The 24,958-nt window shown below is 37.4% G+C and overlaps 1 protein-coding gene across 4 annotated transcripts in view; it reads left to right on the top strand.

The window, feature by feature from the left end:
- LOC127956757 (solute carrier organic anion transporter family member 1C1) overlaps positions 1-22,957 on the top strand; it is a 46,638-nt gene extending 23,681 nt beyond the window's left edge. The window contains exons 1-15 of one of the 4 annotated variants that reach the window (XM_052554937.1): positions 8,285-8,467; positions 9,492-9,548; positions 10,924-11,065; positions 11,399-11,531; positions 11,659-11,780; positions 12,404-12,550; positions 13,867-13,965; positions 14,587-14,838; positions 14,947-15,111; positions 17,670-17,865; positions 18,122-18,287; positions 18,883-19,067; positions 19,398-19,462; positions 19,554-19,671; positions 21,727-22,957. In XM_052554937.1, coding sequence (XP_052410897.1) covers positions 9,498-9,548; positions 10,924-11,065; positions 11,399-11,531; positions 11,659-11,780; positions 12,404-12,550; positions 13,867-13,965; positions 14,587-14,838; positions 14,947-15,111; positions 17,670-17,865; positions 18,122-18,287; positions 18,883-19,067; positions 19,398-19,462; positions 19,554-19,671; positions 21,727-21,946 — 2,061 coding nt within the window. In that variant the 5' untranslated portion in view covers positions 8,285-8,467; positions 9,492-9,497 and the 3' untranslated portion in view covers positions 21,947-22,957. Of the gene's footprint in view, positions 1-8,284; positions 8,468-9,299; positions 9,549-10,923; positions 11,066-11,398; positions 11,532-11,658; positions 11,781-12,403; positions 12,551-13,866; positions 13,966-14,586; positions 14,839-14,946; positions 15,112-17,669; positions 17,866-18,121; positions 18,288-18,882; positions 19,068-19,397; positions 19,463-19,553; positions 19,672-21,726 lie in introns of those variants that run through there. The other 3 variants (XM_052554938.1, XM_052554936.1, XM_052554939.1) reach the window with 3 other exon arrangements.
- The last annotated feature ends 2,001 nt before the right edge of the window (positions 22,958-24,958 follow it).

The following is a 24,958-nucleotide window of genomic DNA, read 5'->3' as shown; positions in this document are numbered from 1 at the left end:
CTTCTCCATTTCCTTCTCATTCTCCATCTCCTTCTCACTCTCCATCTCCTTCTCGTCCTCATTCTCCTCCTAATTCTCATTCTCCTCCATCTTCTTCTCCATCTCCTCCATCTCCTCCTTCTCCTTCACTTCTTGAAGGGGCTGACGGCTGGCATTGTGCACCACTGGTGTTCTCTTCTGTGGAAGAACAACGTAGAGAGCTGCTCAAGCTTTTGCGCTAATATAACATCCGGAGATGTAGGCCTAATGCATCCTTGATACGCTGATGATGATCATCAGCCCATTGCTTTGAGGTATGGATTATGGAGACTGTTGAAGCTGCGGTGGTTGCTGTGCCTACGCAGAATGAATGGCTGGTATAAAGTACGGGGTCCATACCACATGTTTTGAGTTGAAGAGGTCTAAGGGCCGAGAGATGCAGTGTGGGGAAACGATGGCTGCATCTGAATCTGAAAAAAGCTGCCTCTGAAGGATGCATCCCAAGGATGGAAGGCATCACGGCATGTCCGTAGATGTATCCTCACTGCTTTTGATATCCCACAATCCTGTGCATTCAATTCTGTGACAGTTAAGCCAAAAATAAAAATGACATCTGAAGTTGCAGTCAGTTTCATTTTGTTTCTGTATTTTTTTTAATAAATGCACATTTTGTACGAATATCCACTTAGTTATCACCAATTTTTCCTATATTTAGCTCTAGATCATGCTGTATACCATTACTCTGCCTCAGAAACCTGTCCAAAATCAGTTCATGAGGTGGCTTCTTGCAAAAAATGCTGCCTACAAGTCATTGCCTGATACGCAGTGAGTCAGCTGCCTAAAGTTCTGGATGGAGCCAATGACTTCTCACTAGTGATTCGGATGGTTTTAGAGGATGATTACTCTTCATCGCCCCCTGTTGTGCAGAGAAAAGTACACCAGGGTTCTTAAACCTTCAAAAGTAAAATCCAAGCACTTCCAAGTACACTTCAATTTTCCATCACTTTACAACTGTGGTAAGTTACCTTTTTACATACATACTCTTAACTTAGTTAAAGCACAAGCACAGATACAACTTACTTTGTAAATCATTTGGATCTTTGAGGCACATTATCAATTTGCATTATTCTAAACAAAAATCAGCAAATTGCCAGCATGCGGCACATTTGGACCAGTACAACAGTTTGTATGAATGTCCTAACATTTGAATGTCCTTAGAATTTGTCACAAAGACGATTAATGACGATTACATTTTTGGTAGGGGGATGACACATCAAATTCATACATCCTTCATTAGGTAATTTTAGTAGCATAAAACAAGATGGTTAATCCATTCGGGATTTAAAACGTACAGAACCGAGCAACAAACATTCCTGATTAATGACTGATGATTCCACTGCATCTTGCGGACTACACCACAAATTAAATATTGTTTATGTCATTTCCGCTGTTTATAATGACGATATTTGAGAGAGTCTAGTCCAGTGAGAGCATGATCTGAACACAACTGTAGCGTTCAACAATGTTTGTGATTAATTATAATCCCAATAATACCTACCCTGATGCTAGGGAACCCTGAATAAAGATTGTATGCATTTGTAACCCCTCTCACCCGGGTCCTCTCTGACGCTCCTCGCACTCGCTCCGAGCGGGGCTCGATCCCGGGTCTTCCGGCATGGGAGGCGGACGCAATAACAAGGAGGCTAAATGGCTACAGCCACTAGTGTCAGTCGGTAGTGCGTCTCTTGAGATCGGGGAGTGAGGTTTACCTGCACAGCACTACTCGCTGGCCTCCGTTACACTCACCCCCTAAACCTCACTCCCATCCGGGTCATGGCACCAATGTAACCCCTCTCACCCAGGTCCTCTCTGACGCTCCTCGCACTAGCTCCAAGCGGGGCTCGAACCTGGGTCTTCCGGCATGGGAGGCGGACGCACTAACAAGGAGGCTAAATGGCTACAGCCACTAGTGTCAGTCGGTAGTGCGTCTCTTGAGATCGGGGAGTGAGGTTTACCTGCACAGCACTACTCGCTGGCCTCCGTTACACTCACCCCCCTAAACCTCACTCCCATCCGGGTCACGGCACCATTGTAACCCCTCTCACTGGTTCGTTCTCTCGACCCTCCCGGAAAGGACCACACAGAGACAAAGGCTGAGCTCATCAATCGCATGTTTACTGAGTCGAAATATCTAAGAATATGTGAAATGACACCAAACAGATTAAGTACAGCTCATCCGGTCACGTAACATTCTCCTCAACAGCTTCATAAAACAGATTTATCAATTCAACAGACAATAAATCACTATCTTTGTAATTAAGAGCTCATTCTTTTTTTTCCCAAACACAGAAAACATAGCATCATACAAACATTAGTACATCATACCTGAGAATATGTGAAATGACACCAAACAGATTAAGTACAGCTCATCCGGTCACGTAACTGTCAAAAATAAATAAGTGTAAAAATAACAAGAAAATACAAAGATAGAAATACCATGTGCTCCTAACGTGCTCGACATTGAGTTTCATATAACTGCAATTATTCTCTACTCTATGTCTCTTATGACTCAAACATGAAATAAAACCCTTTTAGTACACATGAAAACATTAAAGATACATTTTTGACATTAAAGATAAATAAAATCATGCCTGACAACATTTTATTTCTGTTCGACCGGAGAGAGATTTTCCACCTACCATTCTCCTCAACAGCTTCATAAAACTGAAGAGAATATGGCCGACTTAACACAATTGTTATCATACTCGCCTGTAGGTGTCCCCATATCCTTTTCTTTCAGATGTACTTAACACATTATATTCAATGAATCTCAGAATTATTTTACAACATGAACAAACATTTTGGCAAAATACATTACAATTTTATTTTTCCTGTTACACATTGCAAGTCAATATTAAATGTATACCACAATAATTTTCCTTCATTTTTAAGTTTTCTCTTTACATTTTTCGAAAGTCTTAAGATGTAGTTTAACTGAGCAGGGAAAATTGTTTACCTTTATGCTCAAAGCGCACATTCTCCAATGAAAACAAAACAAAAACAACCAAACAGACTTAACAGGGCTACTCATATTTCGTTCTCAGTTTACATAATTTGTCATTTCGAGCCATCGCTGACTGAAACAGCAACCTCCGGTAAGGTGTTTTTATTTATTTATTTTTCTCCCCTCTCTTCTACCGGAGGTCGCGCGTTAATAAAGAGCACATTACATCCACACGCGCAGACTCAAGCGGAGCTGCTTATTTTATGAAAACATAATTAACCATCCAGTATGAAAGCTAATTATTATGACCCAATGCACTGCATTTTCTAGCACTTATCTAAATCCAAGCATTTTATTTTAACCTTGAAAACACTGCATTAAATTTCAAGGCAGGACTAGCCATGATACTGGACACTAGATAAGCCTCAACAAGCAAGCAGTCCCAATCCCCTAATAGCTTTAAGCAAAGACCTTGCATAGAAAGTGCATAGAGTGGGGAAGCATCCCCTTACAGAAGAATAGAAGTAGTGAAGGGTGCAGCTAAAGCCAAAGCTACAGCTAAAGAGATCAGCATGTCCCTTTAACGTAGTACGGCATGTGGTCAATACTAGAATTTAGGCAACAGCATTAGCCCTTGTTCGGATAACGTTTTAGCACTGATATGAGCAAAATTTATGATCTGTACATTTAGTATCAAGCACTTTATCGATACACTAGCTTGAGCAACAGCAGATCACTGATTTAAACCCAACGTGTTGGAAATAGTCAATAAGTTTAATGAAAGCATCCCTAATAGATGAGCCTGAAGCAGCAGCCCATTCATTTTGACAGCAATGACAACAGATTAATGAGGCTCTGGGTATATTTAACTGGTAGTGTTACCGGTGTGGTAATGATATAGCATGCCTAGCACTATGGAGCCAGAAGAGTCTCAATAAAGATAAATGCACACACTACATTCACATATGCACACACAGGATTCATACATGCACACACATGATTCATAAATACACACACAAGATGCACAAATGCGCACAAAATTTAAAAAGCACAGAAGATTCACAAATGCATACAAAATTCAGAAATGCACACAAAAATCAGAAATACACACACAATTCAGAAATGCAAACAACATTTACAAATGCACTCAAGATTCACAAATGCACAGAACAAGATTCACAAATGCACAGAACAAGATTCAGAAATGTATTTCTGATGCACACACACATATATCTTGATTCACAAACTGCTTGCGGTCTGTGAACTTCACTGCATTTGTGTGTGAATTTTGAGACTCCCCTGACTTGGCTCAACACACAAATGCTTTTTTTTAAACAGGGAATGATCTGCAACCAATCAGATATCTCCCTTCTTTTAGCCAATCACAAGAATGCACCCCACGTGGGGGATTGTTTACTTATAAGCCAATCACATGAACGTGTTCACACAGCAATTGTATTAAATTGTATGAAAATACAGATGTTTAGATTACAATTCAGGTTTATTTTTTATTATTTTTTTTACAAAATATAAATTTAAAAATGTCTCAATACATATAGCCCAGTGACTGCAGAAAAAAAGTTAACCATGGATTCATAAATTTGCAATAGGCAATTATTTCATTTTATTGAAATATTTTAATGAAAGTAAAAAAAAAAAATGTTTAAACCTTTTTGAATATTTAAATATATCTAAATATTCTTTTGGATGCAATATAGAAGTCACTTAAATTATAATATTCAGTCCCTACATGAAGAGAGAGTCAGTGGTCGGCTGCAAGAGGAAAGTGGCTCTCTGGCTGTCCTTCGCTTAGGAAAGTGAGTTGATCGCTGCGTGAGGAAAGTGAATCGTTCGCTCAACTTCGCTGCTTGAGGAAAGTGAATCGTTCGCTGAGGAAAGTGAGTCGCTCGCTGGGTGAGGAAAGTGAGTCGTTCGCTGCGTGACTCGTGAGGAAAGTGAATCGTTCCCTGCTGACTCGTGAGGAAAGTGAGTCGCTCGCTGGGTGAGGAAAGTGAGTCGTTCGCTGCGTGACTCGTGAGGAAAGTGAATCGTTCGCTGCGTGACTCGTGAGGAAAGTGAGTTGATCGCTGCGTGAGGAAAGTGAATCGTTCGCTCAACTTCGCTGCTTGAGGAAAGTGATTCGTTCGCTGAGGAAAGTGAGTCGCTCACTGGGTGAGGAAAGTGAGTCGTTCGCTGCGTGACTCGTGAGGAAAGTGAATCGTTCGCTGCGTGACTCGTGAGGAAAGTGAGTCGCTCGCTGGGTGAGGAGAGTGAGTCGTTCGCTGCGTGACTCGTGAGGAAAGTGAGTCGTTCGCTGCGCAAAGTGGGTCGCTGGCTGCGCAAAGTGAGTCGCTGGCTGCGTGAGGTAAGTGAGTCGTTCGCTGCGTGAGGAAAGTGAGTCGTTCGCTGATTGGCTTATAAGTAAACAATCCCCCACGTGGGGTGCATTCTTGTGATTGGCTAAAACAAGGGAGATATCTGATTGGTTGCAGATCATTCCCTGTTTAAAAAAAGGCATTTGTGTGTCGAGCCAAGTCAGGGGAGTCTCAAAATTCACACACAAATGCAGTGAAGTTCACAGACCGCAAGCAGTTTGTAAATCAAGATATATGTGTGTGTGCATCAGAAATACATTTCTGAATCTTGTCCTGTGCATTTGTGAATCTTGAGTGCATTTGTAAATGTTGTTTGCATTTCTAAATTGTGTGTGTATTTCTGAATTTTGAGTGCATTTCTGAATTTTGTATGCATTTGTGAATCTTCTGTGCTTTTTAAATTTTGTGTGTGCATTTGTGAATTTTGTGTGCATTTGTGTATCCTGTGTGTGTATTTATGAATTATGTGTGTGCATGTATGAATCCTATGTGTGCATATGTGACTGTAGTGTGTGCATTTATCTTTATTGAGACTCTTCTGGCTCCATATAGCACACATAACTGAACAATTAGCTTGGAAAATTAGCAAGGTCTGAAGCATATTTGACAACATAGCACTAGGCAATAAAATGAAAGACTTTGCTTAGCTTCTTGAAGACATCCAGAGATGACTTAAAGGTGAAAGCACAACTTGAATATGAATGTCATTCTCATATCACTTTCAGTCCATCACTTGACAAACAACACGGCCAATTCGCTTAAGTTCACGACGTAAAAACAATCCTGATTTTACTCTTCATATGGAGGTAGATTCGCCGTCTGATTAGTTCCTGAGCGAGTGATAGCTCTCGCAAGCAGTTTGAGCCTTGTGAGCCATTTGAGCATATTTATTAAGCAATGGTGCCACGTATATACAGTATGTCCCGTGTCTAATAGGAGAGTGGTAGTGATTGGCAAGATTTGACAGCTGATCGCATCAGCTGTTGGCAGCCGTGGCCTGACTGAACTAAAAAATTCAAAATAACTCACTTATTTGAAATTCAAATGATTTAGTGATTATTATATAAATATATTTTGCTTGCCGAGTCATGATTTAAGTATGTTGCTGACTGCCATTTCACTTTATGTAGGTAATGTTACATTGCACTGCCAGATTGATGAGGATGAACCTCATAAATGATGACTGCACACAGGAAGTCGAGGGCCAGTGTGTGACACACTACAGGCAATCCCAATATCTGATTTTGCAGAACGTGATTTTACAGCCTGATTATTTAAAAAAAAAAACAGAATATTTTAGTCATGATTAATTTAGAGACATATTGTTAAACAAACACTAAGCTGGATGTTGTAGTATCAAAGGTAAAGAAGAAACTGCCAAAAATTCCTTCCCTGACAAAAAGCCTTTTGGCCACTAGAGGGTATTGTCAGTAATGTTTCAATACATGCAAATTATTGGCAAATTATTTGCATCTTAAATAACGCCATGCATAGTGCAAAACCCTACATCAGAAAACTATTTTTATTTAAAATTAATAGACCACACATTTTGTGCTAAAGGAAATTATAAAATAAATTTGTTTTGACTAGGAATAATTTATATATGAAGGAATAAATATGGAGAAGAAGGTGGAGATTTTTAAGTCACATTTGAGATGATAACCCCAAATGCACATTTTGGGGGTATGCTGTATATACACACATACATACATACATACACATATATGTCTCGGATGAATTTAGCCTCATTATATATATATATATATATATATATATATATATATATATATATATATATTTTTTTTTTTTTTTTTTTTTTTCTTCTTTTTTTTTTTTACAAACCTTTAGCTCTGTGTTACTGAATCATGTCTTTTAGTCTTAGTGGACAAAGTCAATTTAACATTTGCATATGTGGCACCTGAGTTCAATACTTTATGCTTTGTGTTGTCTTGCATGTGGGCTCATACTAACGAGATGCTACAGCCTGAACAGAGTCAACAGTGCTGTTAGCAGAAGTTATGAAATGTGAAAAATCACACTGACTTGCAGTAAAATCCCTCTGACCCACTTCACATACAGACATGTCACACAGATTGTGAATTCTTGGTTAAAGGTTAAGTTGACCTGACATACAAATGAATGAAAATGTTAGTTAATGTTACATGTGATCACCTTCGGTGTGTGTGTAATTAGCTGCTGATGTTTAGGATGATTTAGTTTCAAGCCAAACACATTTCTGCCATTTGTACTTTTTATCTTGTTTTAAAAGTGAATCAGCTTTATTGATTTTCAGTCATCTGTCTGTGCCAAAATCAATGCTTTTTTCCTGTTTAAATAATACTCACTATTTTCTTTAGTTTTGCATTGATCTACCACAATTATGTGCAATATATTTTAATTATAACTTCAGTTTGAACTGTTTTATATTTTCTGATGATACCACATATGAATAATGCCATATTTCTTCTCTGAATGTGATTTCATGTCCAAATCAAACTTGTAACCTTAAATCAGGTGTGTCAAGACCTCATAGGCTTTGTGTTCCTATTTATGCATTCATAATTCAAAATAATCTTGAATTTAATTCAGAAATAAATTTGACACTTCTGTTTTTCATTTTAAACGGTATTTGCTTTTGCATTAACCTGGAAAAAAAAGACTTTTTTTCCAGGATAATAATAACAATAACAACAATAATAATAACATCATTGTAATCTTAACTTATTTTTATTTATTTATTTATTCATTATTATTTTAATTGGAGTGAAGCGTGACTTCACAGTCACATGAACTAGAGCAAAAGTTTTCACTGTTCAATAAACTACACACACAGTTTCCAGGGACTCCCTTTTCCCTGCAGCATTCTGTCTCTGTTTGTCCGAAGCATATATGAGACAGCATTGGTCTGCTCTGTCCTCTGTACCTCTGAGAAACCCCAGCCCCCCTTCCTTGCTATAGAGAAGTGATCTGTTAACATGATCAACCAGATAGACATGATTGTTTGGTTACTGATTAGAGGAGATGTTATAACACTCAATGATAAAGCCTTACCTGTGAGCAAAGGGCCAGAGTCCTCCATCCATTCTGAGGGACACAGGCAACAGCACAGGTATGTTTGATTTCTCTAGCTCTTACACTCTGATTGTTTGTAAGTTTGTTTATTAAAAGATCCTGTTTTCATGTGTTGAAGAGATGATTTAGCTGTATTAACATGCATTGTATTCTGTTATACTATGCACAAGATCTGGGCATTTTGTCACATCTGTGAATATTTTTAGTTTTATTTATTTATTACTTTTCTGTAAAAGCTTGTCACATGCTTTAAAGGGGTTACATTGGCCAGTCTGGCATTATACGGTTTATTATGTGATTTCCATTAAAAATAAAGAGTTGTGTTTTTATATAAAATACAAAAGGTAGCATACATAGAAATGACAAACCATTATTTTGCTAACATTATATATCTATATATCTATATATATATACAATTTAGATAATAAATAAATTAAATTAAATTTCAATGATAACTTTCCCCAAACCGACATTCATGCAACCAATCAATATTGATAAAATTTTTATTCAATATAGTAAATTTCATTATATTGTTGTTCTTTGCCTGACTTTATATCTGTACAATTTTATTGTGCTCAAAACCTTTTTTGTAACAACTTGTGGCCACAAGCCCTGTTCTCTTTTAGCCTAAATCAACACTTAATTTATTTTGCCAAACTTTGCCAAAACAGCTATTTATTTCTTTTTAAACATATTTTCTTTTGTTACTTTCTAAAAAAAAAAAAAAAAAAAAAAAAAAAAAGAACCTTCCCCACATTACGTTTCATTGTCTACAGCATCAAACCAACATCATCAAAGTTTGTCTTGCTGTCCATAATTCTTGAAAACTTTGATTTTTTTTTTTTTTTTTAACCCCCTTCCTCTTGCAGGAAATGTGGTGCAATTTCTGAATCCACTCTCTGCTCCACCCTCAGGGGTCTTTCCCCTCAGATGATGTTTTCTTACTCCCGTGAACAATGGACACTGCTGTTTGCACGACAATAACTTGATGCTGTACATAATAATCTTGGAGTTCACACGCTCTGCACTGTTCTGTGATCTGTCATTCGTATTGTTTCCAGGGCATCATGAGTGTGGAAAAGAAGACGGCACAAGAGCCATGCTGCTCCAAATTAAAGGTAATTTTGACTTATCTTCTCCTGCTTTTAAGTTTTTTATTTACATTGGCCCATTATGATCAAAGACATGAACGTGATAACAGCTCATTTAATCCCATCACTATGCAATTACTTTCTATTGACTTTCTCTGCACAGTTTCAGCTGATCTTCTAAAATTTGTGTAAATGTGCAAATGTCATTGCATGTCAAAAATAAAACCATTTGGCTGTAAAGAAAAAAATATCATTACACTGTAAATGTTAAAAATTGCATATATATTGACATTTTACATTTGGACCATTTCTGGTTTTCAATATTAGTGAACAATGCTATTAACAACCTGTGCTTATTATGGACACCTGTTTGATCTTGATGGAAACTGGCTTTATTGTTTTGCCTAATTCATGCATTAAATGAGGCTTCAGTGTCAAAAACATTTTTTGTGGCCACTGCATGTATTGTATTCAGTGTACCAATAAAAAAAAAATGAATAAATAAATAAAATAAAACCATTAAACATTCAGATACATCCAGTTTTCACAAATATTTATATGAATGTATTTCATCATTTACCTACCTCCATGTTATTACAATGTTTGACCTTCCCAAAAGAATATTCCCACACAACAAAAATCAATGAGGTTCAAAAAAAAAAAAAAAAAAGGTTACTAAACTGCACAAATATTACTCAATCCATTGGGATCTTCCCATTCCAAAGCAAAATTCTACTAGGAAATCTCCTGACCTTATCGCCTAAAGAAAATGAGTCTCTACAAAGTCACAGTTTTAGTGGCAGTTCGTAATCAGTGTACTTCCTTTCGTGTAAACCAATCAATTGCATGGATTTTGACCCAAACTACAACTTTAATAGTTAACTTGTGTAACATGAACATGCAATGGTAATCTGATTCTAGTACAAATAGTGTGAAAATGGTTTTACTACTTGGCAAAATGTGGGTTAAACCTCTGTGTAATGTGTCACTGCTAATCCCATCTGTCTTGTGTAGTGTTGAATAAGTACTGAATTGATAACAAATATATTAACATTAAAAATATATAAAATAAAAAATAATAGAAATTCATATATTTTTCATGTTTTGGTGAATTGGTACATTAGTATGTAAATCTTATTAGCATGTTTTCATATGATCTATTCATGCTTCGCATACAAAGATTGGGTTTGAAATACCATACCAAGCCATTATTATGGAATGTCTCAAATCAGCAAATTTAGGACCCCTCTGAATACCCTAAAAAAAGATTAACAACAAGTTAGGGACCACTCAGAATAGCATTAAAATAGTGACTTTGTAAAAATATAGTTTTGTGTATAAAATCATAGTGGGTTTTAGTTGCATGAATTGTTAACCACGTTTGTGTGTGTGTCTTTTTCAGATGTTTTTGGCTGCCATGTGTTTTGTGTACTTTGCCAAAGCATTTCAGGGCAGCTACATGAAGAGCTCTATCACGCAGATTGAGAGACGTTTTGACATTCCCAGCTCACTGATTGGATTAATTGATGGAAGTTTTGAAGTTGGTGAGAAAAAAAAAAATATATTTTTAAGGGTCTAATTGAAACAGAAAGCAAAAAACGCATGGCAATTTATAAGTAGTATTTAGCATTTTGGTGAACTGGTGGAAAATGTGTATTATATCACTGGTAAATCTTCTTATGGTCCATAGGTAGGTGTTAATGGTGGTGGTGGGGGGGGGGGGGGGCGTTCATACATTTTCTTTTCTAAAAATAATACTTTTCCTTCTAAATAACATTGTATTTTCATATGAAATGACATTGCAATTAATCTTCTCAAAATCTACAATTTCAGCATTTTCAGCACAATTTAGCATGCCATTTTTCGTTTCGTTTCAGGTAATCTGTTGGTAATAGCTTTTGTGAGTTACTTTGGCGCTAAGCTTCATAGACCACGACTAATAGGAGCTGGATGTTTAATTATGGCCTTGGGATCCTTCATAACTGCGTCACCACATTTCTTCCAAGGACTGTAAGTTTAACTGGCCAGCTACTCTTTAAACCCCTTTAGTTACCATATTTGTGCCAACAAGGATATGTTTCTAGATTCCAATTATAAGACAAATAATATATAACAAATATCTGTTTGTTTTCCACAGGTACAAATATGAGACAACAGTGTCACATTTCTCTGCCTCTAATGGTACAGAGCGTATTCTACCATGTTTAACCAATGGGAGTCTTGCACAAGATGAAATTCCCACATTGGAAACTCAAGCTGGTAAGTTGTTCAACCCTGAACCTGACCCTCAGAATGACCTCAGATAATATATTAAGGCTAATATATATTTTTTGTTTGTTTGTTTGCATTAATAATAAGCCGATGGCGTTCACAGGATTAGATCAATATCCTCTCCAATTAAATTTCTTCTTCCAAAAAATCCTATAGAAAATATAATAACAGAAACATGAGATAATACAATGTTGAAATGTTTGGGAGATATTGCACCTCATATAATCATTTTAAATTTGCACAATAAAATTTTCCTATTTACTCTTCTCATTTCTGGGTGATAACCCAGATATATAGATTTTATTGTAAGATTAACTTTAAAACTGCCTCACACATTCATAAGAAATGACAATCATTTAGAGAAAATCATTTTGAGTTGTGGAATCATTTGTCATGTTTGGCTTGTAATATGATTGTGCTACCCACAATTCCCCATATCAGAACTTTGAACTTTGGGAAGCCTAATGTATTGGGTTGGATTGCTTTTTATGTAATTGATACACTTGAAATTGACAAAAATAGACTTTGTTCTGTCACTGAGATGGCGATATTGTAGTGTATTACACAGTTGTGTGTGCAGTTGTTCATTTGTGGTGCTTTTGTTTTTGTAGAATGCGAGAAAGCAGCCAGTTCTTCCTTGTGGATCTATGTGTTTCTTGGGAACATGCTCCGTGGGGTAGGAGAGACACCCGTCATGCCTCTTGGGTTGTCTTATCTAGATGATTTTTCAAGGGAGGAAAACACTGCTCTTTACATGGGTATGATTTATTATGAGTTTTAATCATTGCATTACCAATTCTGGCATATATTCAAGCCTATTACTGTCTTACTAGTTGCACTCTAACCCCATTAGATGTCAAAACGCACCAGTTTCACTTTGCCAATTGTATTCACTTAAAGAATGCACTTTCATTACTGTTTCTTAACACACTGAAAAGTAACTTTAATTGTACTTTAAAGTGCAGTCTTTTAACATACTTAAACGAATAGTTCACCCAAAAATAAAAATGAGATGTTTATCTGCTTACCCCCAGGGCATCCAAGATGTAAGTGACTTTGTTTCTTCAGAAGAATACAAATTGAGATTATGTCAGCCATATAATGTAAATGGATGGGAATCACGTCTTTGAGAGTCATAAAACATACACAAACAAAACCAAATTAAACTCTGCAGCTAGTAATGATACAGTGATGTGTAAAGACACAAAATGATCGGTCTGTACAAGAAATTGAATGGTATTTATATTGATATTGATATACAGATTTTTCTTTGCGTCTTCTTCTTCAGCCTGTGTGTGATGCGTCTTCTTCTTCTTTATGCTTTACGGCGGAGAAATGGGTGGCATTAATGCACTTATAAGTCTGCGATTCGCCATAAAGCATAAAGACGAAGAAGAAGACCCAAACAAACTCAGGACAGTTCAGACATTGTGGTGAAACTCACAAGTAAAAAAAACAATATAAATACTGTTCTATTTCTTGCACACCCCGATCGTTTTGTGTCTTTACACATCAGTGTATCATCACGAGCCACAGGGTTTAATTTGGTTTTATTTGTGTATGTTTTGTGACTCTCAAAGCCATGATCCCACCCACTTACATTGTATGGCTGACAGACCGCAAAGATTTGACTTAAAAATCACTGTTTGTGTTCTATTGAAGAAACAAAGTCTTGGATGCACTGGGGGTATCCAGATAAACATTCTATTTTAACTTATGGGTAAACTATCCCTTTAAGCATGTCTAAAGTACTTGATTATAATTTTAACAGTAGTGTGTTATTCAATATTAAATTTAAAGTTGATATTTTGAATGTTACAAAGTGTCATTAAATGTATTTACATTTTTCATCATGTTAATAAGAAAATGAGAATTAGGATGTCTGTAGGGGGGAGGTGGGGCTTAATTGTCATGAATATAATGTCATGCAAAAAGAAAAATAAAGAAAAATATTTTATAGTAATTTGCAGTGAAATATGATTTGGGCGTGTTCTCTCCTACTCTTTCTCTTAATAAGATGATGTCCGAGTTCATTTTTGTAGTTTTTTTATTTTGTGTGTGTTTTTTTTTTCAGCTCTCATACAGACTGTGGGAATAATGGGCCCCATGTTTGGATTCATGTTAGGATCTTTCTGTGCCAAGCTGTATGTGGACATAGGAGCAGTGGACTTAGGTATTCACCTGTTTAACCAGGGACTATTGCAAACCTATTTTTTTAACCATTAACTGATAATGACTCTTTGCTCTACATTGATCTTAAATATGATTATCCCTAGGCTCATGGTTAGAAAATATGGGAAGAAAATATATTAAAAACAAAAATGATTATATTTTGTACAGTTCTAGGAAACATTCCCAGCAACGTTTCTTAGAATATTTGATATATACAAAGTAGCCTTTGTACTTTCAGCTTTACCATGTCATAGTTATTGCATGTGAATTATGTTAAAAGTGAATGTTTGTCTTTTAGTCTAATCGATTGGCTCAGTTCACTTGACTTCTACTAAGTAGGTTCAAAAGTTAAAGTTTGAAAAAGCTCTCTGTTTATCAAAGAAGATTTCATATCATAAGATCTGCAGTAACACATCATTAATTGAAGTTAGTGTACATCATCATTGGTAATGAATGAGATGACTTTATGATAACTAGTCCTTTATTTAACTGGCTAACCCTGTTACCCTTTGACATAACGGGTCTTCGTTCATACTGTTTGTTGGGATTTCCAATTATATTATTTTGGCTGATTAATGAACACAATGTATATGTTTTTATTTTTTTTTTTATTTTTTTTTAGATACCATTTCCATCAACCACAAAGACTCACGTTGGGTTGGTGCCTGGTGGCTTGGCTTTTTGTTAACTGGTGGAGTGATGTTACTTGCTGGAATTCCATTTTGGTTCCTTCCCAAGTCTCTTCCTAAGCAGGGTGAGACTGAAACTGAAAAAAAATCTAATGAGGGTGAGCAGGACCATTTCATTCCCGACAACAAGCACAGTGATGCTCCCGACAAACCAGTTCCGGTCACCATGGCAGCTCTGGCTAAAGGTGTGCATTTCATTAAATATACAAATTTTCACTCATGACATTTGGTCGAAAAATTGATCGTACATGACTCTTGAACTTACATACAATTGTCTTCTTGATATTTTCTAGATTTTCTACCATCACTGAAAAAACTCTTCAGCAACACAATTTACTTGCTCCTTGTATGTACTGCATTTGTGCAAGTCAATGGTTTTATAGGAATGATCACATTTAAGCCAAAGTTTATGGAGCAAATTTATGGCCAGTCAGCATCGAGGGCCATATTTTTGATAGGTAGGTTTACATTTATTGCATTTATTTTTGTCTGTCTAATATACATTTTCAGTTTGAAAACACATAGGGATGTCATTCTACAAAATAAGTGTCAGTTTTGTCCCTCTTATTCATGTATATAAAAAAATATTTTAACAAAAAAAAGTCCCAAGTTTGTAAATATCTGTTACTACTTTATATTAGCAAACATAACGTTTTATATATTATAAAATGCATTTATAGCCCTATTACAGAAAATGAATATTGTTTGAAACATTCAGGCTTGTGCTGAGGGGTAGAGTGCCCTGGCCATTCAGCGGTGTAGTTCAGGATTGTGGCAGAATCCTGTCAGGGAGTGGCTTTGTATCTTCTCTGTTCCCTGCTATAGGGAATGAGGTTTAAATGCTTAAAAAAGACATTTCTTTTCAGTCAGTCACATTTGACAATACATCTACTTACTGAGGTACAATATAGGGTCCCTATGGAAACCACCATGGAGTTGGCCCTTACTCCTAGTGGGCATGGCTTGCCTTGTGTCTTGTGTCAAAGTGATGGCATCCACTAGCCAGCAGGTCAACTTCTGTTCAGCGAGAGCATTTCCCTTCTGCTGACCCCTAAGGCTGACAAAAAGCTGCTCAGAGTGTGAGCAGGACTCAGCAATGTAATGATTGGGTCTGCCCCCTCCAAAGGTAGCACTTGGAAGTTCCCAGAAAGAAATAGTGGGAACTCTTGGCTGGGGTCTCAAGATAACGTGATATGATCATGGTAAGGAGTGCTGTCCTCAGAGACAGGATTATAAGCTCAACTGACTTTAGCAGCCCAAAGAGAGCTATTTGCAGTCCAGAAATGAGATCCCCAAATAAGATCCTAAGAGAGGACAAGGCACAGCCTAGGAGGATTTAACCTTTTTGTACCTCTCAGGAACCTGATGATCAGGTTGTTCCTACAGACCTTTCATCCACTCCATTGTGATGTGCTGTGATAACAGCAACATACATTTGCAAGGTGGAGTGGGACAACACTGATTGGGCATCTCTGAGGGACTTCTCATCAAGAAGAACACAACTCAGGGAACAGATTCCACTTTCAGGGCATAAGCCTGCCAAGTAGAGGGGTCCCTGACATAAGTGATAGTGGCTATCACCCCATGTCACAGTCCACTTAAGTCTTCCGTGTCCCGTCTAGGAGTTCAGTACTAACTGCGCATGCTTGTTCATGAGACACGCAATCATGATGACAGAGTCCAAATCCGTACTGAGAAAAGAGATGTTCTGCATTTGGGAGAGCTTGCTCTTCTTCCAGTTAACCCTAAGACCACAACAGATCTCAAGAGTGAGCTAAAACGAGCCAGTTGTCAACATAGTTGAGAATATTGAATGCTCACGATCCTTAATGGGGAAAGGGCATCCTTAGCTATTTTGGTGAAGATGCAGAAAGAAAGGTACAATGCAAATGACTTTGTACTATTTGAGGACTCAAAAGAAAACCGAAGAAAGGGTCTGTATTAATGCAATATCAAGAAGCCTGACACTGCAAAACAATCTTGGGGCAGTATGCATGTGAGAATGCACTTTTGCATCAACATCTTGAAAGAGTGCTTGTGTGGAGCAGGCTCTATTACGTCGCTAGACTCCCAGACTCCTTACGAGCGCCACCAAAGGAACAATAGATGCAACTGACAGCAAGGGGGAGTACTGGGGCCCAACTCGGGAGACAATGCATCCCAAAGTGGGGGATTGCACTTTCCTGGCTTTCTGGATCCCATGAGGGACTGGCTAGAGACACGTGAGGAAGCAGTTTTTCCTTGAGGTGTAAGCTTTTGGCCTGTTGGAAATAGGGAGGACAAGGCTGGGGGTAAGGCAAACAAATGTTGCTGACTACCAGACTGCATCAAGTAAAAGAAAGGCAACAAAATGCTTCCTCTGGGAGAAGGAGCATTACTGTCACCACCTCCTGGGAAAGAGCAATCCCCTCCACCTCTCGATTGCCCCTATCTGGACAGCTTAGGTTTAGTGGATGCTAAAGCCTGATGTTCTTAGCTGCCTCGGAAAGCATGGTTTTCAACTCAGAATCAGACTCTGATTTTGCAACCATCCCAGAAGGGGGAAGCTTATCCTAGTTGTCATCTTGTGATAATTCTTGTCCTTTCTTCCTTTTGGAAATCTACATACATTGTCTCAGCATGTTAGGGCCAAAGAGACTGTGATCTTGACCATCAGAGATGGTTAGGAAACCACTGCATCCAAAAACACACAGACAAGACAACATCATTAAAATGATGCACTTTCCATCTTCCACTCTTAGGGAAACTGCTCTTTTGTGCTGAAGCCCCCACTGGGAATCGCAGCACTAAACTATGCTCTGTCAACTCTGTCACTGTTCAGAAGGCAGAATAATGTTCAATACAATTCACGAATTTACAGAATGTTTCAAATCTTTTTAAAGTGTATTTCAAAAAAAAAAAAAAAAAGTGTTATGTTGTGACTAAAAACATGCATTTAAATTTCTAAATATAAAAATGTATGTAATCAAATAAATTATATAAAAGAAAAAATGGTAACCATCTGTGGTCTTTCCAGGCATAATGAATCTACCAGCTGTGGCTTTGGGAATTGTCACAGGTGGGTTTATAATGAAGAAGTTCAAACTGAATGTCCTCGGAGCAACCAAGATCTGCATTGGAACATCTCTTCTGGCTTTCTCTACACTGCTTATTCAGTATTTCCTGCAGTGTGACAACACACAAGTGCCAGGACTTACATTGTCATATCAAGGGTAAACACTTCAAAAAATAGCATTACAGTTTATTGTGTTTTGCTGTTTATGTGTGTGTGTGTGTGTGTGTGTGTGTATATATATATATATATATATATAGAAAGAAAGAGAGAGAGAGAGAGAGAGAGAGAGAGAGAGGGAGAGAGGGAGAGATTTGAGTCTGTTTGGGTCTTAGATGCCAAATTCGTTTTTAACGCCATTAAGTGTAAATCAACTTAATTTTAAGTGGTTTAATTATTATGTGCATTTCTAATAGGGTTCCTCAGGTGTCGTATCAGCAGAATACACTAATTTCTCCATGTAACATGGGTTGCTCCTGCTCTCTCAAACATTGGGATCCCATATGTGCCAGCAATGGCTTGACCTATGCCTCCCCCTGCCTTGCTGGCTGCCAAAGCTCCACTGGTGACGGCAAGAATATGGTAAGCTATTCTTTTCAGACATCTAGATATTATTTTCCTTAAATCATTAGGGCCAAAAATCTGAGACCGCCAGTGATGCATCTATTTTAATTTATTTTTTTACCAAAAAAATTTAAAATGAAATAAAAAATTAATAAATAATTTAAATCACATTATGTTGTCAGAATAACAATTTGAGTAGAAATTTGTAATGAAAAATATATTTCATTTTCAATATGTTTCGGTATTTACTTTGTGCCCCTTTTGACAGCAGATCTTGAACTGCCTTGGACCAGTTTAAGTAAACTTGAGGATTAATGTAATGCCAGCATGATTTACTAATGTTCCAAAGAGCATGTTGTGCACTTCAATGAAATCTGACCTTTTGTACAAAAAAAAAAAAAAAAAAAAAAAAAAACATGCGAGCATGGTTTGCTTGCATTTGATTACTGACCTGGAATCAGTGTTAAATATTTGTTTAACCTAAAGTTCTTTATTGAAATGTCCAAGATCCTAAAAAAGCCCAAAATTTCGTATGTATCGTACTGTCAGACATTTAGACCCTACTGCATTTGCTGGTATTGTAGTAGTTGACACAATCTGACTCTTTTCAAAGGTATTCCACAACTGCACCTGTATTGGAGATTCGCCTTTCCCGTATGCAAACATGTCAGCAGTGCTGGGCCAATGCCCTCGCAAGAGTGATTGTGACTTCATGTTTAAGCTGTACATGGGAGTGACAGTCATTGGTGCCTTTCTCTCGGCTTGTGGGGCTACACCAGGTTACATTATTCTGCTCAGGTAATGAATCTCCCAAAAGTGCAAAAAACGAACAAACAAACAAAAAACACATTTGAAACACTTAAATGTCTTTATAGAATCCTATGTAATACAGTATGCTGGTCATTCTTTGTGCCTGTTCATCCTTATGAAACAAAAATATGTTTCTTTATTGGAATATGAAGTGGTTTATTCTGACTTAAGTCGAGTACTAATATACTCCCACACTGTTAGTGTCAGGGACACAAAACAAAATAAAATTTTGTCTTAATGTATGTTATGTGAGAAGGCCGTTTTTTTAATATTAGGTTTAAAAATGAATATATGTCCTAATGACTGCTCTTTTCTTAGATCCATAAATCCAGAACTAAAGTCTTTGGCTCTTGGTATTTATACTTTGATTGTTCGGACTCTGGGTAAGAAGATCTTTTCCTTTCTCAACACAAGATTAATAAACAACAAAAGAAAAAAATAAGTAGTTTTAGTTGACCTGAGAAACTTTTCTAGGTGGCATTCCCCCTCCAGTCTACTTCGGAGCCCTTATTGACAGGGCCTGTTTGAAATGGGGCACAAAACAATGTGGAGGGAGAGGAGCGTGTCGTATCTATGATTCTGGTTCCTTCAGGTTAGTAAACTTACACTGGCATTTGCAGAAATTCAACATTTTCATTCACAGTTTTCCAAAATAATGGCTCTAATCATACAATTAATATTATTATTTTTTTATTTTCTAGATAGTCCAATATATCTGAGTAATGTCTGTATTAAGGCCTGTTCACACCAAGATCATTAAGTATAAAGATAACAATAAAGATATAGTTCTAAAAATTGTTCTCAATATAAAAGAATGGCAGAGTCCGCAACACAATCACAAAGGCACAGAGAAACAATATTACTGGAATCACTTTCAAAACTATTTTTATTTCAGCTGCTGAACGATAAAAACATTGAGAGCCAATCAGAATCAACTTTGCTGTAACAAGATTGAGAATTTAAAGCGGCAGATGCGCATGCACTTAGAATAAACAGAAGATAATGTCCACTGGTGTGGATGCTTATCTATATAGTTATCGTTCATGGTGTAAATGAGCCACAGAGCCGCAGAGCCATAGTAGTTATGTATTGTAACAATGGTACATGTGTGATGTGATCTATAGGAAAACCCAAATCATGGTGAAAGGTATGGCTGTCTGAAGTCGGCTGATAGCTAAGATTTTCCTGAATGGAATTTTGAGAAAAACAGGTTTAAAGTGAGATAGAATCACTTTAACTTCTACTTAAAGGGTTAGTTCAGCCAAAAAAGAAATAAATTAAGCCATAAATTACTCACCATGAAGTCTGTTTGATGCAACTCAGTGGTTGTTGCACTCCATCGGTTTAATAAAAAGCTCATCCATTTAAAAAAGTGGGAAAATGCGTTTTTGTAAGAAAAATATCCATAATCAAAACATAATAATCACAATCTAGCTTGTGCTCACAATTGTAAATGAAGCAGTTCCGGGGGAATGACGTATGAGGTCAGCTTTGCACATGCGCTGGTGAGTCTCGTGAAAATCAACGTTTGTTAACAGAAGCAAAGGAAGCAAAGTTAAATATTTGGGTGAACTAACCCTTTAATGAACGTTGTCTGTCAGGAGCACTATACTGCGTCATTACACAAACAGTGTAATGTTACCCTGAAGAGGACAGTTTTCTGTTGTTTATCATAAGCATAGTCTCAGGACTATGTTACATGATTTATTTTGATAGGTTAACTGTTTTAGTGGTGTTAAGAGAAAGCCCCACCACAGCGTGGACACAGTCTTTTCTGCTTGCTACAGTAAATCAGTATTTTTCTGCAGTAAACAAGTTAATTTTGCCAAGATATTTTCAGAGATGATAGACAAGATGGCATAGAATAATAATTAATGAAACCCTAATTTTGACCAAAAATGTACATATTAACCTATTTTTCGAATTTCCTGAAAACATCCCAGTGCGACAGCCGATGAGTTTTTCCAGATCGCATCACATTTATATGTCCTTACATTTAACTTGATGAAAAGCTACTGTAATCCTTGATCCTCCTGAAATCATTCAGATTCTAACTTGCCATGTAAGTGAAATGTTTCCTGCTAGCAATTGCAATACAATTAGTGAATAGCCCTATCTTATTTCTTAGTGTTTGAAGAAACATATAGGATAGGTCATGATGGCAAAGGTTATCTGAAGTCAGATACATGCACGTTGCCACATGGACTTTCGTCACAACATTTTACAGGGTAAAACCCCAAAGTTGTATCATACCTTAGTTTTTTTTTGTTGCTGTTGCAAAAGTGTTTTGTTAATGAATGACTGGAATAATTCGCAGAATCGTTTGAGGGTCTCTTGTTCATGTTCACTAGCACCACCATCAACTCAAAATGTTACTTTTCTGTAACTCTGTAACATTTGGTGATACAAACACTGGTTGAGGGGAGACTCCCTCATGAGTGTAAAATGCTTTGGGTTTTATATATATATATATATATGCTTATCTGTCTGTGTGTGTGTGTGTGTGTGTGTGTGTGTGTGTATGCCTTATTTAAAACCCTTTGTTCTGGAAAAAATATTTAATTACTACCATGTTGACATTTTGTAGTCATGAAGTCTACAAAGCTACAAACTTTCATAAAGATTCTTTCTTTTTCTTGTCCTGCAGAAATGCTTTCTTGGGTCTTATATATGGCCTTTATTCCTTGTCCTACATATTGTGGGGAGTCGTGTACATTAGACTGTCTCATCGTGAAAAGAAACTTGCACTAAAGAACCAATTAAAAGCTCCAGAACAGGATACCAATGATGTTTCTGTTGGCAATGGGAATGCGTCTTCAGCCATTGTAAAATGCAGTGAAAACCCAGACCAGGAGACCACTATCTGAAGTTATGCTTTCAAATTCAAATATGTGTATTGCACCAAAAAGTTCAAATGCAAAAAAATGCCATCTGAAATTTTCATCTAAAACGAGCATTTTATCAGGCTTCTATGTTTAGGTTCAGTAATTTTACTGTAATGGCAATGCATAGGTCATTTTCTATGCAGTAACATTGAAATAGCTGAACATAAATATAGGAGCCTGATAAAAATGCTATTCTTTGGACAAAATTTCAGATGGCTCTTAGAGGCTTTTACATCTGAACTCTTAAAGTGTCAAAGGAGATTTCCATATCCATATAAAATGTAAAGGTTTTGGCCATGAAACTGTGATAATTTGTACATTTACTGATTAGATTTACATATATTTGTATTTGTTATTTTTTACACATTTAAAGAATAGCATTTAAGTAGTATCAGAACTAGAAAGTAATGTATTATACTCAAAGAAAATGTTACTTATGCATAACATGGTTCATTAGAGCTGAACATTGTTACATAATATTATATGCTATCATGTCAGAACATTGTAAGCTCACTGTTTCATATGAATTTCTTGTCATGTCATAATGATATAGTTTGTGGTCACATATATCTTCACACTTTGTTTTTCATATATATATATATATATATATATATATATATATATATATATATATATATATATATATATATATATATATATGTGTGTGTGTGTGTGTGTGTGTGTGTGTGTGTATGTATGTGTGTGTGTTGTTTTGTAAAGCATAGTGAATTTCTGGGTGGAACTGAAGGCAACTGAAAGTAACTGTTTGTAAAGTACATGGAACAATGGTGTGTTTGGAAAAATTACTTATGAACTGATGATTTATGATACTTAAAACCCCTATGAAGTAAACAAAGTAAAAGATTAGTAAAAACATTCTTTTTAATAGCAACATCAGCCAATATGCATGGGCACACCATTACTTTATACAAATTTAAGCATTCATTTTTATAAAATTTTCTTGAAATAATAAAAGTTTTACATGTAGAAGAACTTGTCTGTGTTGTCTTCCTTCATTATTGTCATACCATAATATACCTTTTTTTTAAATAGTGGTCTTGATAGTTAGTGATGTTTTCTACACATGAGGTTTTAGTAACAAGGTTCAGGACGAGCGCATCAGATACTTAGCCTAATCAACACCGGTGGACCACAACCGAGTAATCGATACCATAGTATAAATACTGCTGACTTACCCGCTTTTTGCCGGCCCAATGATCACTCCTACCCCGCCAGCTGCACTTCTCGCCAAGCCACAGGTTGTGGCCAATAGACCGTGCAAAGCCCGAGCTCGCCTCACCGAAGCAAGCCTCTCTCGCTTCCCGCCGCTGCTCAGCCTTTCACTTCGGCTTTACTGGCCATGGTGCAGTTTAAGGGCTGCCTCCACTAGCGGCACAGACAATCTGCTGTAAATCAATACATTTTCAGGTGAAGACGCTAAATGCAGGTTTCGTGGCTAAAGTTTGTTAAATGATGTTATGACATAATTCTGTTGTATGACAATGCCATTTTTAACTATGAAGCCAAGGCATTTTTTTCCAGAGTCGTCTTCCACACTGAAATGTCTGAAGACATTACAGTTGCCTGTTGCATGTTTAGACCTCACTGAGATAATACAGACATAACTTTCATGCAATTAAATTGGTCGACAGAACCAATTTATCGGGACATATTTCACCATTTACTGGCGTGATCACTCAGAATTTATGTAAAACACAACTATCCTTGTGTTTTGCCGCAGGAGAGCAAGTGTGAGTAAAATTTCTGCTGTCTTTTTAGGACTGTAATACGAAAAGTATGCAAGGTAAATATCTTCAGAAACCGCTTGAAAGTGAATAGCACATATCTGCAAATTAATGTTACTGCTATAATCATGTCTATTGGTACAGTGTTTTACAAGACTAAACATGCTTCATCGTCTTCAAAAGCCTCTGTTTCCACAGTCCATACTACAACATGAAAACTGCATTCCAAATTTATCCCCTCTGGAGGCCGTTTAAAAAGGCCAGAAGGCCAAATAGAGAGGAAAAGATGCTTTTCCAACAGGAACGTACTAATGCGGACAAGGCTTGAAGAATTGTCAAATCAGGCAACTAATTGCTAAGCTGGCAACACCGTAAGCTACCCAGGAATTTTTAGATTGCCCCATCAAATGTTACTAACCTTTCTACTTTTCCTGCAGCCAACAACTACAGCAGCCAAAGCAAACTCTGCAGGCGGCTCAAGCTCCTCCTCCTCTCATGCTCCCCTTTACTTCTCTATGTTCCGCCACACCCTAACCATCCCTAACCATCAGGGCACAGATTTTGTCAGAAGGCAGAGGGCACCAAGACCTATTAGCGGTCAGACCGATTCCATATCAAAGAAGCTCACCGAACCCTCCTCAGCCAACCCCTCTAACGCCAGCCCATCCCCATACACTCAAAGTTGTGATCTACCATAGCCAACCCTCTTTAACATCCCCCTGTCCATCTATAACAGCCCTTCCTTACTCCAGCCATCCCAGCAGTGTCCGCTCCCGCAGGAGCCTCTATCTGTTTTTCTCCACTGCCACACCAGTGTCTTAACCGTCCTATGTGTCTGAACCTCCCGTCAAATACTGTCAAAACTCTCTACGCTATCCTCACATCTTTTCCCCCACCTGGCGAGGCGTACTCGTTCAATGTTCTGAGTTGATACCCCATCGGACGGAGCGAGAGCCTCCCAGCATGGGTTTTCTTTTCCTCTCCCCATCCGGCGAGGCTTGCTGATGCATGTGCTCCCTTCACACTTTGGCGAGAGTTCAATACTTGCTGCCCGCAAGTGAGTCTCATCCATCTGATGCCGTAAGTATTGACCTCCCATCTGATGTCGCAAGAGTGTTCTTGTCAGTCAGCCCAAAAACATTTTTATCTGCCAAACTGAGAGGACCCAGACATCCATTGTCCTGAGTCTTAATCTCCAGTCGGAGGCTTCATGGGCCCTCTCAGTCAGCCTTTGCCCTTTGCCCACTGA

The sequence above is a fragment of the Carassius gibelio genome, chromosome B4 (genome assembly GCF_023724105.1).
Source record: "Carassius gibelio isolate Cgi1373 ecotype wild population from Czech Republic chromosome B4, carGib1.2-hapl.c, whole genome shotgun sequence".
Classification (NCBI taxonomy): Eukaryota; Metazoa; Chordata; class Actinopteri; order Cypriniformes; family Cyprinidae; genus Carassius; species Carassius gibelio.
This window is presented reverse-complemented; position numbering and strand designations above follow the sequence as displayed.